This window comes from Gymnodraco acuticeps, unplaced genomic scaffold (assembly GCF_902827175.1).
Source record: "Gymnodraco acuticeps unplaced genomic scaffold, fGymAcu1.1, whole genome shotgun sequence".
NCBI classification, from domain to species: Eukaryota; Metazoa; Chordata; class Actinopteri; order Perciformes; family Bathydraconidae; genus Gymnodraco; species Gymnodraco acuticeps.
Genome location: NW_022989810.1, coordinates 4,430,811 through 4,446,619, shown reverse-complemented (window position 1 = coordinate 4,446,619; position 15,809 = coordinate 4,430,811). Strand labels below are relative to the sequence as shown.

The 15,809-nt window shown below is 42.1% G+C and overlaps 1 protein-coding gene across 1 annotated transcript in view; it reads left to right on the top strand.

Annotated features, from left to right (window-relative positions):
• Positions 1 to 15,809, top strand: part of emc2 (ER membrane protein complex subunit 2) — a 35,416-nt gene that overhangs the window by 18,013 nt on the left and 1,594 nt on the right. The window contains exons 6-10 of the mRNA XM_034229499.1: positions 791 to 876; positions 1,129 to 1,188; positions 5,733 to 5,814; positions 6,081 to 6,191; positions 7,772 to 7,876. Of these exons, the coding sequence (XP_034085390.1) occupies positions 791 to 876; positions 1,129 to 1,188; positions 5,733 to 5,814; positions 6,081 to 6,191; positions 7,772 to 7,876 (444 nt within the window). The remainder of the gene's footprint in view (positions 1 to 790; positions 877 to 1,128; positions 1,189 to 5,732; positions 5,815 to 6,080; positions 6,192 to 7,771; positions 7,877 to 15,809) is intronic.

Below are 15,809 nucleotides of genomic sequence, written 5' to 3'. Positions count from 1 at the left end.
AAAAATAAGAAGCATTATTTGAAAAAAGGAAGTAAACTTATAAAAGTACTGAAGGAGCTGCGAACAAATTTGTAAATAAGTTATAACAATTTTTGTAAAAAAGTGAAATCCCCCCTCCCCCGTTGGGCTTATCTTCATTTACATTTACCCAGCACAGAAATTAATAAACTTGAATTATGCTGTTGTTAAATAGGTCTGCACATTTAATCGAATTTCTTATCAATATCGCAATAGGGAGCGCAATATCCATAACGCAATATCCATAACGCAATATCCATAACGCACTTAGCGCAAGATTTGCTAAAAGGAAAAAGTATTGAGCTGTCCCGGCTTACAACAGTATTCTATAGACTGAACTGAAAAAATCAGCATTTTGGAACGATTTTCTAAAAAAATCACATCATGCCTATTTTTTAATCTTTTTTTAATTGATATTTCGAAACATTAAAAAAAAAAAATGTAATTTGCAAATAATATCACAATATCAGTCAATATAATCGCTTTCATCTATTTTTCGTGCAGCCCTAGTGTCGGAAGTGTCTGTGCCTTTTGTCCTTTTCTGTTCATGGCTGTTGTAACGCACACAAGTGCCGATTCATCCTTAGAGAAGTGACTCAGTCCCACAGTGCAACCTGGAAAAAGGAGTGTGTTGCACTGAAAAGACACTAATGTACACACTTAAAACTCACAAATCTTACACCCTCTCATCCTCTTGCCCCCCCCCCCCCCCCTTCTACACTTTAGACAAACACTCCAGCTCCTAATCCTGTTTACTCTCTCTGCTCTACAGGCAGCGAGGAAGCGAAAGATCTCCATACTGAAGGCCCAGGGGAAGAGTGCCGAAGCCATCCGGGAGCTCAACGAGTATCTGGAGCAGTGAGTGTTTCTCCAAGAGAGGGGGAGAGGGTCAGGGCCCCCCTCCTCCCCCCCCAGCTTTTATTTTAATTAAAAAGCGAGTTTGCTTTCAATTGAGCTGGCACAACTTGTGCTCCAAATGCCAGCAAATGATTTTTCATGTCTCAATAGTTGGATGTCTGTCATTTTTATACTTTTATACTCACTTTTACTTTACTGTATTAAGAATTAATTCCCTTTTTTGAAAAAGAGATTTTATTTTTGCGTTTACAGGTTTGTTGCGGACCAAGAGGCATGGCATGAGTTGTCGGAACTCTACATCAACGAACACGAGTAAATATATTTGTTTATGCACCGTTAAATAATGTTTGGCTAAACCACACGATGATGTACTTAATTATGGCATAACACACAACAGTTACCATTTTAAATGTATCCCTTAAAGTTATTAATCACCAAAAGCAAAGTGTGTTACAATAACTAGTTTTTTGGAAAAGGTGGAGTCACCTTTTCATATCAATACATTCAGAGGACTCACAATAGGAAACCGATTTATTGCCAAGTAATTTTCACGAATAAATTAAAAAAAAATACAAGAAACGGAAATGCAAGCGTTTCTATTGACTAGCACAACACATTGAACGTGATATGCTAAGGGTCGGGACACTTCCGACACATCTTTAAGCAGTTGACAAATCACAACAGCCTGCCAGCAAACCAATCAGAGCAGACTGTGCTCTGGTTTCAGACAGAGGGTGAAAAGAGGTGCTGCAGCACAGGCAGTATGAGAAAAATAAAGAGCTTTTTGAGCATGGAGACATGTCACAGTAGAGACACAAAATACATATATGATCCTGATTTCCTTACATCAGTTAAAACTAAATGGCGTGGCATGTTCTTGTTGAACCGAAACAACCAATATAAATGTGAGTTTTTTCCTAGCCAAATTATTAAAAATGAACGTGATCAGCAACCATCAGCATAGCAAGATGTTTACATTTTACCTTTTTTTTTTATCTGCTGCACGTTCAGTTGTTATTTTAGTGAGAACAATTCCTATAATGGCAGATGTTAATCATTTCAAAAGTGCCTGTTTCCAGTAAGGCGAACATATGTTGGAGATATATCTGTCAGTTTAAACTGGGCTTCACATCACACTGATGGCTTGATCTCCAGGGGGCCGTTGCTCGGCCACAATGGAAGGCGGCGAGATGCCTAACTCAGCCAGGGGTCTGAATGGAGCCCTGTCCATGTTTGTCACATAAGAGTACTTTAATAGGATTTCACTCCTGAGCCCCTCTCTCCTACATATGAGAGCAAAAAGACTCCACGGCCTCCCGCTGATATCTCAGTTGCCAAGGAGAATTGCCAGAGCATTGTAGGACATTTTTATTTTATTTTGTTTGTGTCACCTTTTATCCCTCCTTAATTGTCTGGGGGCTCAGAAGTTAGTGAAGCAGTGTTTTTGCTAGTGTGTGTGGGCACGCTGAGTCTGCGGTTGCTCCGGCACGAAGGCAGCGGCAGCAGGAATGCGTAGCGCGTTAAGAAGGCTACTTATTGGATATTTGGCGCTTTTGTCCGGGAAGGCTTTATTGCTGTAGTAGCCAGAGGAAATCCAGGGGTGAGCGGATTATCTCCCGGCTTATCCCAACACTTCTAATATCACACCATTCACTCCCACAGCCCCCTTATCTACAGGCGTGTCAATTTCTTTTCTTTCTTTTCTTTATTTTGGGTTACAAACTCCCCGTTTCCCCTCCTCCTCCTCCTCTTCCGGATAGCCCCAGCATTATCGCCAACTCTTTTCCAGAGGCAGGGAGCACTTGCTGTGAAATTCCCAGGAGAAGGTGGTGGCACTTTTCTGCCCCCCCCCCCTCTCCCCCAAAAGCCAGAGAAAACATGGAGAAGCGAGGAAGATAAATAAACTCACTGCACAACACCCCGGGAGCTAAAAATAAACAAAGCAGTGTGTCTGCACTGCAATTGTTTGGGGTTGCAGCAGGCACCAGTGTTGGCGCATTCAAAACGTAATTAATAGCCCCCCCGAGTTGACACTGTTAAAACAATGCTTATGCCTGGAGGGTTTACACATGAGGTTATTTTGTCTGTTTGCGAGCGTTGTGCGAAGCCACCGTCAGAAATTGCTGTTGGGTCTCATTATGACACAGCCTTACTAAATTAGGTCATCCAGAATGACAGGATAAATAGTAATACTCTCTTCAAAAAATACTTTGCGCAGTCTGAATTAGGGCTGCTCGATTAAGGCAAAAATCATAATCACGATTATTTTGGTCAATAATTGATATCACGATTATTAAATACGATTATTCATTGTCTTTGAAAACATCCATTTATTGTACTTTAAAACAAATACAAATAATAATTTGAACAGTATCGTTTTAACTGTTGATTACCCTGAACGTATAATTTAACTGAAAAACCAATACAAAAATAAATAAACTAAATGATATATGTATATTTAAATAAATAATATCAAAAATAATAAATACCAATAAACAAGATCAACAAATATTTTGGAGCGCACTTCCACAAGCTACTAAACATATATAAATATGATAAATAAAAATAAATTAGACTAAAATAAATGAGATCAAATATGTTGTAGTGCATTGTCACAACCTAGCAAAGCTAAATAATCGTTTTTTTCAATTATGGTGTTTTCGTAATTGTGGCAGGCCAAAATCGTAATTGCGATTTAAAATACGATTAATTGCACAGCCCTAGTCTGAATCCATTTCTGTCTCATACGAAGTCAGACTGTGGTATTGCAGCGGGGGGGGGGGTTTTCGCTAACCTCCAAAAGAAACAAATAGAATTCTTACAGCCTCGCACATGATGGTGGCTACAACCTTTACTCGAGCACTGTGGTGAAGAGCGGGCTTAGGAGCTGTCGTAGAGAGCAGCCCGGGGATGGTGGGGGTTTAGACGGCTTTAGAGGAAGAGGAGAAGAGGTAAGGGTTTGGCTCTGGGACAGGATTCTGGTTGATGGCTGATGGAGCAGGACTCTGTTGCAGGCCACTGCATGAGCACATCTGAAAGTCTTTATGGAGAGGAAGTGGTAATTGTAAGCAGCCCCCCCAACCTTCCAAGCCCTCTGATCTCCCCCTCCCTCTACTAGACCCCTTCCCCCTGTTTATTTCTTTCTTTCTCTGTCCCCACCTTCCTACGCTGTTAATCTTTCAGCTTGTTACTACGGCAAACTTTAAATAGACTGATAGGGTCTTTATGTTGTGGCAGGCAATACTCGGATCATTAGTTTCCCCTCTTTCGCATCTTAGCATTTGCGTTGTTTGTTTAGATCCTTTCCTGTCTATTATCCTACCAGCAATCAACCGCTCCAGAGTTCACTAGCAAGCGGCCCGAGACCACCTCTTTGAGGCGGGCCAGAGTCTGGTTGTTTTGTTCAGAGGAGGTATCAGACTGCGTTCACACCAACCCAAATGAACTGCAGTTCGATTCAACCGTACTAAACAAGGCTTGTGTGAAGGCGACCTAAGTCTCATAGCCGCTCCGCTAACCGATTTACCGGCTAGGATCATAAACAAACTTCTTCAGAGAGTGGGTGCTTCCCGCTCTCTGCACGTGCCACACCAAACTGAACTGCTCACTTGGCTTTTGTCTCCCTTGTAGTGGAGATCAGCTCCACCTGCTCCCAACACTGCCAATTGGTAGAGGGTGGAGCCACCTGGCAGGAATGGAGAGGCCTCTGACTACCCTGCCTCTCCACCCCTTACAAGGCCCTATTATGCTCAGTTTAGGTCTTATATTATTATTTTGTTCCTCTACTGTGACATGTTTACATGATTTAACGTTAAAAAGTGCTTTTCCCCCTCATACTGCCTGTGCTGCAGCACCTCTTTCACCCTCTGTGAAATAATTAAGATGTTCTTGAAGTGGGGTTGTAGAAGGGTCTTCTCAATAGTTAGTCTATATTATACAGTGGATGGCCCAAGTTTAGAGAGACACAGGACTACCAGCATGGAAGCAAAGCGCTGTACTTCTATCGAGTAGCAACAAAACATATTTTAGCCACCTAAACAAAATGACCACCAATCAATAGAGAAAATATTCTAACATCAGCTTACACTTTTTTATAGGTGACTTCAATATGTTTTGCTGCTGCCAAATATCCAGGTATTCCCATCTGTTTTTCCAAGCTGGGGACGTGCTGATGATCCGCTTTAGGTCATGCAGTTTAAAAAATCCAAATGATACCTTTTAATTTCCAGGATCTGCTGATAGACAGCCAGAGAAGTGTCTGTTGGTAGGTCTGCTACCGTGTCCGCTGGCTTCTGTTTTGTTTGGCGTACAGACGTTTTATGGCTTTGTGTTCAGTGATATACAGTATCTGAGCGCGTCTTTGCCTGCCTGTGAGGGGGAAATGGTGTATTAGAAGTGGAGTGGCAGAAGATTAGTGTGAGGTCAACAGCTCAGCAGTCTGCTGCTGAGAAGTGATCTCATCTGAGTATAGGCACAGTGTGCCAGCTCTTACTGTAGTGCTGACCTCAGGAAGGTAGTTAACTACACATTATAGCTGAAAAAACACACACAGACGTACCAGATTAATCCTCAGTGTCCCCAAAGGAGGAAAAATCACCACAGCAGATAGGCTTTTACCTTTTCCAGCTGTCTGGACTGAGTAACCTTTACGGTAAGCTCGTAAATAAACATAACGGCACGTTTATCTCCACAACATAGGCTTCAAACCGACCCGTACCACACATAGTTTTAAAACTAAGATTTATACCTGTGAATTTATTGGGCATGGATGTTGTGCTTCACAGTTGAGCAAGCTAAAGGATGACATATGCACAGCTGTATCAATCGGCTTACTGTTTTCCTTGTCGTGTCCGCAGCTATGGAAAAGCCGCGTTTTGCCTGGAGGAGCTGATGATGACCAATCCTCACAATCACTTGTACTGTGAGCAGTACGCTGAGGTAGGTACAGCCGCCTGGATGTCCGTCATCGAGCATGGGGGGCAAACTGTGGAATAAATGTTAACCTTCTGTCAATGGCGCCTCTCTGTAAAAACGGAGAGACGCGCACTTAACGTCACTGGGAATAAAGGCTCCTGAAAGGACGTGTGTTTACACAGGGTCGTTATGCATTGCTTATTCAGATGTCATGCTGTCATTCCTCGAGCTGCCCCTTTGCACAGCTTATTGGCCGTGTTTAATGCCTCGTCCTCCGTCTCCTCACACAGGTGAAATACACTCAGGGGGGGCTGGAAAACCTGGAGCTGTCCAGAAAGTATTTCGCCCAGGCGCTGAGGCTGAACAACCGAAACATGAGGGCATTGTTTGGTCTGTACATGGTGAGTACTGCTTTGCATGAAGAGAAAGTGGGAGAGAAAGGGAGAAGAAAAAAAACAGTGGAGACTTTTTTTGTAACCCTGTGGTTTGTCAAAGTTGAGGCTGGCCACTGAGTGTGTCAAGCACCACTGTACTCACTGTGTGTGTAAGTGTGTTTTCGGGGGGAGGGAAAAAAAAGGGGGCTCTCAGACAGGTCACTGCTGACTCAGACGGTGAACTCCAGCATCGGAAAAGTCTGCCCCTCTGGAGCCCTTTATTTTAGTAATAATACCCCTTCGGTGAGACATTTTTTTTTTAAACATGTATGACTTAAATAAATAAAGAAGTCACAGAGTTATAAAAGAAAAGAGCAGAACAACTGCTGCAAGCATTTTGTCACAGGCAAATTACCCGACCAGGTGTCAGTACGATTGTAGTTTCGCCCCTTTTCATCTACATATTTGTTTAAACAGGATGTTGTCTGCTAGTGCCAATGCATCATACGTAATTGAGACTTGACATAAAAACATAAACGAAGCGGCACAGGGAATAAAAGGGGGAAGCAGGTCGAACACAGAGAGCTCCAGTGTTTTTCCTCAAAACGGCACTGGGATTCTTCAAATAGTCCAAACACCTCGTGAAAGCCCAAAACCGCTACGAAGATGCAGGGTCAAAACGGAGACTTCTGTTAACTCTCACGCTCGTCTGGACACAAAGCAGGTCCCTGTACGGCTTCCTGACAAGTCATCAACTGACACTTGGGTCTTTTAATGGAGACTTCAGCTGGGAGTTTTTCCTTTTTTCTTATCAGTCACTGTGCAGATTGTCAACGGGTCTCGGTGGTCCAGATCGTGACAGGTGCAAGAAGTTTAGCGAAAGGACAGGAAACTTTCACCAACTGAGTCATTTCAGACCTGGTAGCACTGACCACACTCGGGTTGTGGGTGAGTTACTCACAACATTTGCGTGGGGATTCCCCTCCATAACAGGATAGCCTGTCTAGGACGACATGATCTAAATTAGGGTTGGTAAGAAAACAACTGATGCTTACTAAAAAAAATACAGAAGCCCAGGTCTAGGTTGATTGGTTTGTAGTTAAAGTTTCAGCGGAGGGCTTTGAAGTGCATGCAGGGTAAGCCCTCTGGGGTTTGCTGTGTGGAGATGATGGAAGGAACATGGGAAAGACATGGGATTTGTGGTTCGGAGGGGAGCTGTCGAGGCAGGCAAAGACCGTGATTCACACAGCGCTCCTCTCGCTGCGCGCCACTTTTTTCCCCTTCAACATCAAGATCCTTTCATCGCGATGAATCGATGGTGTTGGAGAAATTAGGCCCCTGTTAAGTGACAATTTACGTACGAAGCATTAAAACACTCACTTTTTCCCCTCCCCATAAATTATTTCTCCCGTGTCATCAGGCCAAGGTCTGTTTTCTCTCTCTTCGTTTTTTCTGCCACAATGAGTGGTGGATGGTAAACGTGGTTGACCATTCATCTCAATTACGCTTTTTATTGCTGTTTCACCAAGTTTTGATATAAGAAACACCCCCTTTTCCTTCTTTTTGCTTCTTCTTCATGTGTTTTTTTCTTCTGTTTTTTCCTCTAGTCTGCAAGTCACATCGCTGCTAGTCCAAAAGTTAGTGCCAAGGTGAAGAAGGACAATATGAAGTACGCCGCCTGGGCTGCCACTCAAATAAACAGGGCCTATAAGGTGAGTCATGTAACAATTGTCCCTGCCTTTATAATCTAGCTTCACTATTATGTTATTCTTGCCACTATCGTCATAGCCTCCATTGGTAGTGTCTCGCTCGTCTACTGTAAAACATGTCACATTTTGCTATTGGAAACATTGGCATTTTGACTGCCAGGGCTGGGATCGAACAGCACAACCAATGAACGGGTTAGGGTTGGGCCCATTGCCCCCCTGAGCCACATTCACCAAAGCTGGACTTCTAACCCCAAATCATATTTCTTAGGATTTTTGTTTTGTTTTAGCTTTCATACGCTATTCACACACAATATCCAGAAATCCCCTCATTTGCATAGCATATAAATATCCATCAGCACCACCAAATGACCCCTGAACGCACAGCAGCCCCGGAGAAGGCCTTTTTTGACGTGCAGTATTTTGTAATAACAACCCCAGTGTCTTTCCCCATGTCTGGGTACATTTACTGTTAATGTGTTGATTTAAGGCCACAGCGTCTGCTAAGACTTTATTCCACACCCCGGCCTCGCAGATGAGCCACAGGCTGACTCTCCCAGGACCACAATCGCACTAAACTGTAGCAGAAAGTTGTACAGTTCAGCGGTTCTCAATGCGAAGTTCAGTGACCCTCAAGAGCCATTAAGCTGAAACTTGGAAGTCCCCGGCATATTCACGAGCCTAATTGTAGATTTGAGTTCTATTTCTCCAGTTGCAGCATGTGTTAACTAGATATACAGTTATCATTAAGACCATTTAGTTTCCATTTTCTTTCAGACCAGAGGAAAGAAAACATCTAAAATACACATTTAGGTGTTTTTCTTATTACAAAATCTGTCTCTTTGCGTCTTACATTTTATGCTCACTCTTCATTCTTCCAGGCAATGATATTAATAAACTTAGAAATAGGGATGGACATTTAATACATTTGGTATCAATATTGCACTACAGACGAGCACAATATCCAAATCGCACTAAGCACAACTACTATTTTTTGTTAAAGGGGCCTTATTATGCTTTTTTCCCCCAAGTTCATGTTTATGTTTGTATTTTGTGCCTCTCCTCTAACATGTTTACATGCGTTAACGTTCAAAAAATGCTAATTTGTTCTCACTACCTTGCCAATAGAAGTGAGGGTGTTACATTGTGATGTCATTATGTGAGGCGTTTCAGGCAGGGGTGGGACTTTTGAATCTTAGCCTTTGCAGACCATTTACAAAAAACGATATGACACACTGCAGGGAAGGGAAAAGCACAATAGGGCCCCTTTAACATTTCTCCAAATGTGCCAAAAGTGAGCATACAAACAATAATTGTCAGTCACAATGTGGGAAGTTTCGTGGTGATATCCATCAGATTACTTTTAATTTATCCATCTGTAGAGTAAATCAATTCATCTGGGATGATATTTGAATTACTGTCCCTAAAATAAAATCTTAATGGCCAATAAATCCATTTGTGCTAGAAAAATGTTCTGTAAAAATGATGGCTGTTTTGAAGTTGTCCAAAAATGGGAGATAAATGATGGAACTCTGTGTGTGCTGACATTAGTATTCGCACATGTACGCAATGCAAAGGCAAGGGGAAAAAGTGAGGAGCCGCTCACATGGTATCACTAAAACGATTTATGCTGTTGTCATAGCAACTCAAAAGCATATTTAAATTAAAAAAAAATCATCACTTGGGCCATATGTGTTGCTTATTCGGGCACGACAGTTAAACATGTAATAAGCGGTTCCTCGCTCAGCATGTGTGGCTCCTTTTGAGCGAGAGGGGCTCCCTGCTGAGCCTCTAAGTCCTCGTCTCACCACACGAAGTGACACGTTTCACATGTCGAGCACTCAGACAAGTATGAGGGCTCAATCGGAAAAAAGTGTGCATGTGTCACGGTGAGCGACTGCTGGAGAAGTTTCATGGGAGAACTACGAGCTTTTACTCGTTCCTGTAGGCTTGATTTAACATGTAATAACTGCCGAGGGGTTTTAAATCAGGTTAACACTTCATACGATATGGATCTCCTTGATAGATTGAAAAACGCATAGGCGCTTTGGTGAACAATAATAGTCCATCAAATGCCTCGATTGATGTGGAGTTCTCACACTTTGATCCGTACACTCGCTGACCTCACCTCGCTGTCTCAGAATGTCTTTTATCCCGGCAGGGAGCAAGGTAAAAATCTCAAACTGCTAAATTTTCGAGCATAAATCTGTGGCTCAAAGGAAGCAGAGAAACAAAGTGTGAAGAAAGAAAATCATACTCGAATGGAACTCAGCCACGTCCACATATCTGAAGTGTAACATAATCCATGGCACTGACACTGTCCTTCAATTAACCTTCTGTTCTGGCCACATGTTGCACTTATTAGTCTGATTCTAACTCTAACTCTGACTCTGGTTATGAATCCATTACCGGCAGTTGACAGGCTTTATATAAGTACATCAAAAAAGCTTGGAAATGGACACATTGTAACTAGGGGTCGATATTCCACATTTGACCGATTATCGGTATCGGCCTTTTTTTAAATCAAATTGCCGATAAAACTTTGGCTCTGATGCGGCCGTTTCTCTGGCTGCAGTCACCACTCTGTGTACACGAGCAATGTCCCGCCCACAGCGCTATCTGATAGGCTATTACTGAAGATTTTCCGGGCGGGAGCCAGCCAGAGAGGCGGGACCTTCTCAGATTACAGGCAGGTGCGAAAGAACGCAGACACAGACTGAAGCAAGCAGCAGCGCTGAGCGGCAGAGCCATACATGTGTTAAACCGAAGTTCAATAAACATCCCTATCCCCTATGCCAGGGATCACCAACTACATTTGTCCAAGGGCCAAAATGTATCCAATAGACACTATCGCGGGTCAGCGATTTTTACATAGCCCAGAATTTTGAAGTTGTTGAGGGGGGGGGGGGGTGCTAGTGGAGCAGGGTTGGGAGGGTTACTTTATAAATGTCGTCAGTTACTGAATACTGAATACATGCTCTGAAAGTCATCAGAATACAGTTACGTGTCTTAAAAAAGTATTCAGATTACTTTTGGAATACTTTCTTTTTCCATAACAGATGGGTATGTTTCGGTGAACAGGAGACACGTATTTTACTGTTTTAATGGCTTATCAAGAACTCAAACACAACATCTTGGTGTCACTCTGGACAGCTCCCTCTCATCTGCACCACACATAAAAAACATCACCCGGACTGCATTCTTTGTACTGTCTTAAAACCTTTCATTAGAATATGTTATGAATTGTAAGGTGTCCTTGGGTGCTTTGAAAGGCGCCTCTAAATAGAATGAATTATCATTATTATTTATTATTATTATCTGAAACGATGTAATAACTTTTAAAACTGTTTCCAGTCACTTGGCCCATGCATTCAGCAGCAGGCCATTCACTTTGATTTGATCCCGTTATAAATGTAATCATTTCGACAATAAAGAAATGCTACATAAACGTTATCTTTCACATTTTATCTAACCATCTCCGTTTCTAACTTTCAATATATTTAAAAAGAGATCTCTCTCTAATCTGCGTGCGGGGGCGGGGGCTCACAGACACGCTGCATCTCTCTCGCTCACAGACATGCTGCAGCGCTGTGCAGTGTGCACACAGTTCTGCCGGTAATGAATATTACATTTTGTGAGGAAACTTTTCCACCAATAATTCCAAAAAGTATTCCAAAATGTATTCACTTCAGGTTTACGAAAGTAACTGTAATCAGATTACTCGTTTTTCAAATGTAACGCCAGCTGAATACAGTTAGCCTACTTGATTTTTGTATTCTGATTACGTAACGCCGTTACAACCCAACCCTGCTTCTAGGCTACTGTCCCGCAGCTCCAGCCTCTCTGTTGGACTCTGTCGCAGCGGGGCTACTGCTGTGGTGCGGAGCGCACAAAGCAGACTCTTCGAGTGGAGCCTCGCAGTTTTTCAGGTTGATATGTGAAGCTCATTAGCTAGCCAACATGTATCTAGCAAATGTTTAGCAAAATATTAGAAGTGAGGCTACTAGACTAACGTTAGGTCTACTGTAATAGCCTCACTTTTAATAGTTTGCTAAACATTAGCTAGCACTAGTGTTTTGCAGTTGCTAGCAGCTTATTGGGATTGTATGACAGATAGACAGATATAATAAATTAAGCATTATTGTTAGTTAAGCATGTCAGCCTGCAGCCCCACTTCTTGTCTCTCTCTCTAACTCATTGCAGATGACTGCACTAAAGAAAAGGGCACAGAGAGGAAACCAGTTGTAAGATGTTTAAAAGTTAATTAAACATAATATATGCTTAAATGCATTTCAAAGAAGTTGTGTTGAGTTGTGTTGGAGTTTGTGTTATTCTACATTTTAACACCAAGATTTTCTGATTTTACTGCAAATGTACATCGGTTCCAAATATCGGTTATCGGTCTCCTTGATTACTAATAATCGGTATCGGTATCGGTATCGGCCTTGAAAAAGCCATATCGGTCGATCCCTAATTGTAACATTACTCAATGGGACTCCGTCTGAAACTTGTTACAGGGTTTTGACAGAAGCATGAGCAGTAGTGGAGCACATGCGTTCCTTGCTAGATATTTGTCTTTATTGTCAGAGAGGGGTGGCAAAAGATTTTCCCACAGACAGGAATCACAAGTCTGTCTTCAGTTCAGGAGATTCTTCGTGCTAATAGCTTTATGGGCATACATTTCAGCTGTCGATAAACACGTACAGACAATATTATATATGAAAAATAATATATTTTGACCAAAAAGTATTTCAGAGTCATTGAGTTGAGTTATTCATCCTTATTACACCTCTAAATGGATTTACAAGACTCATTTAGTTTAAACTATGAAGCTGATATGTAGGCATTTCTCAATTATGAAGTTATCGACTTATCCCACGATGTATGGACATGACAGGAAGCATTTTGGTTGATCTTGATGTTGTCATTCTGTTAACATGTGCGTTTGTTTGGATGAGAATGTGATCAACATAATAGAAGATAAACCTTTATGGTTCTCCGTAGGGAAATGTAGGTTTTATAGCAGCAAAATAGGGACAATATATTGTTGTGTACGTCATGCTGTTGTGGCACAGAGTCAAGACGTTTCAGTGGAGTTATGAGGACAGACTGAAATAATTCAGCTCCACTCAGAGATCAGTGGACGAAGTTTTTAAAAGTCCTGACTGAGTGCGGTTTTCCCCCACCCCCTCTGTGATGATAATGAGACACCTCAGTCAGTCACACCTTTGTCCTCCAGGGAGTGTGAGCTTCTGCCCTCCTCTACAACCTCATTTTATGGAAGAAGAAAAATCCAATGATTGAAACTGTCCCTCTATCTTGTCTGGTAGTGCTCTAAAAAATGCCCCAAAGTTAAGCTAATTTATTTTGAGTGAAATTGGCCTGAATTGATGTTTAACTAGAACATTTGACAAATCCAATGCTGTAAGAATCGTCCCTGTAGTTGCCAGGTAATGATTATGTCGTGCCCTGAGTGTGTATGCAAGTCTAGTACTTGTAGACGTTTTTCTTTTTTTGTTCCCTGTGCGAGACAAGTTGAATGACGAGGTGTAAGGTTGCCTCACCACCTCCCGACTTCTGGGATCTTTTTTAAAAAAGGAGCGGCACGCGGTGTGAGGCCTCTGTTACACAGCTGCAGGCCACTGGGTGCTTGTGCACGCTGATTAATGGCCCTTTTTTTTTTTTAAACGTCGCTCGTGTCAGTCGTTCACTTTTATTAGGGCCCCGGTACCTAGTGATTGTCATACCTCGGTGTGAGAAAAAAGGTGGGCAGGTGAGTGCAAGTGGGAGCAGACGTCAGCGAGAGGTCACGACCCACTGAGGCTCATTTACAACAAGAGAAACGTAATTACCTCGGCGGGGTCGGTTGACATGTTAAGGAGCTGTAGATGTGGGGCTCGGAGGCAGTGGCAGTGTAACTAAGTACCAATTTAAGTATTATTTTGACGTGTACTTGCCTATTTCCATTTAATGCTATTTCATACTTCTAATCCATTACACTTCAACAGGAAACATCATATGTGACCCGCTCTATCGAAATCAGTTGGAAGTCGCAACGGCTCATTTCAAAAATAAACGTGGATTTGCGTAAAAAAATAGTTTTTCGGGTTTCGGGTGTTTTGTTTGATTTTAAATAAACAAAGTCTTGGCTTTCAGAATATGAAACTTTTATTTCCAAAATCACACGATAAATACATGTTTGAAGCTTGTAAAGGGAAGAAGACAGCTCTCCCTCGCCACTCTGCTCTTCCACAGCTCCCCTCCCTCCGGCTGAAATTATGAATGTAAGGCGTATAGTATTCATAGATAACACGGCAGGGTCCGTTACAGTTTGTTTTCATCTGATTTCAAATAAACAAAGTCTTGGCTTTCAGAATATTAAACTTGTTTCGGCAAATTCAGATGATAAATACAGCTTTGAAGCTTTGGCATAATTACAAGCGGAGAACGGAGTAACTTAACGTCACAGCAGGCATAACAACAGCTGGTGTTTCTTGTGAGTGTTTCCCCGGAAACAAACACAATACACACAAACGCAAAAATAAACACACACACACACGTATATACACACACGTATACACACACACACACACGCACACACTCGCGAGCTTCGCCCAGACCAGTAATCCAAACCAAAATATCTTCCCTCCGTACTACTTTGATCATTTGCTCCGCTAATAATCAATCAGATCGATGGATTCCAGAGAAGAGAAAACTTTGAAGGCCTTTTTCTCAAAATGATGACTCGGTGACAGTCATTATATAATGTGACATATTTTGCTTGATATTTGGAGTACAACAACAATCCTGATATCATTAGAAAGCTAGGAATCTCCTATTTCCAACAGTTTAACTCAAAATGTGTCTTCGGGTCAATGCGACTGATTTCGATGAAGCAGGTCACATATTGTTTTTTTCCCCGACATATTTTTTACATTTTTACACGGCTTTGTTGAATGCTCAATTCTGATTGGTACATTTGGAAATTCAGAGGTTGTTAATAATCGATAACAGACCGCTGCTAAGGATAAGATGACCGTTGCTAAGGAGGATCAAGGAAGATAAGGAAAGAGGTTAAAAGACAGAGCATTCTAAGATGGTGCAACTTCCATTAAACCTTATCACCCCCAGGACAAATAAAGTATTCAAAATCTGATTCTGATTAGTACATTTGTGCTTTTACTGAAGTACACTTTTGAATTCAGCACTTTTACTTGTAATGTAGTGTTTTAGGACCTAAGTATTTCCTCTTTAACTTAAGAAAAACATCTGAGTACTTCTTCCACCCCTGCTTGGAGGTACAAGGGGGGCTTCAAAGCAGCCCTGCCCTAACTCTCGCAACAGATTCCCTGATTAGCTCTTCTGTCACGGACCAAAGGCTCCCCGATGCGTCGGGACTCTATTATCAGACGCTCTAAATAGATCTGGAGTGTGTGCTCGGCCTCCACCGCTGTAGAGCAGGGCAGGAGCTAATATGCTTCTCTCACCTCAAGCAAAGGAGATAATTGACTACCGGGGCTCGGGGTAATGGCACATTAGGGCAGCAAGGCAATGAAATGCACTGATCATTATAGCTACCCCACCACACACACACACACACACACACACCCTAACTCCAGGAGAATGAGTCACACTTGGAAACTTCGTAGCCAATTGCACACCTTAGCCAACTGTCTTAAGATGGAGTTTGGCAAAAGAGGAAGGAAAAAACGTTAGCCATGGAAATAGGCTAGGTTTAGGCTACAGCTAGCTCCTGTTTGAAGCCAGGCCAAATGTTGGATGAGAAAAAGCCTCACAGCATTCAAAGCATTTCTTTATGTTGAACATGGCATTGAGAGGTGTCAGTTTTAATGTGTTGTTCCACAAAAAGGTTTAGGAAGAAAGCCAAATGGTCTCAGACTTAATGTTTAATATTTAATAAATATCAAACATTGCAATC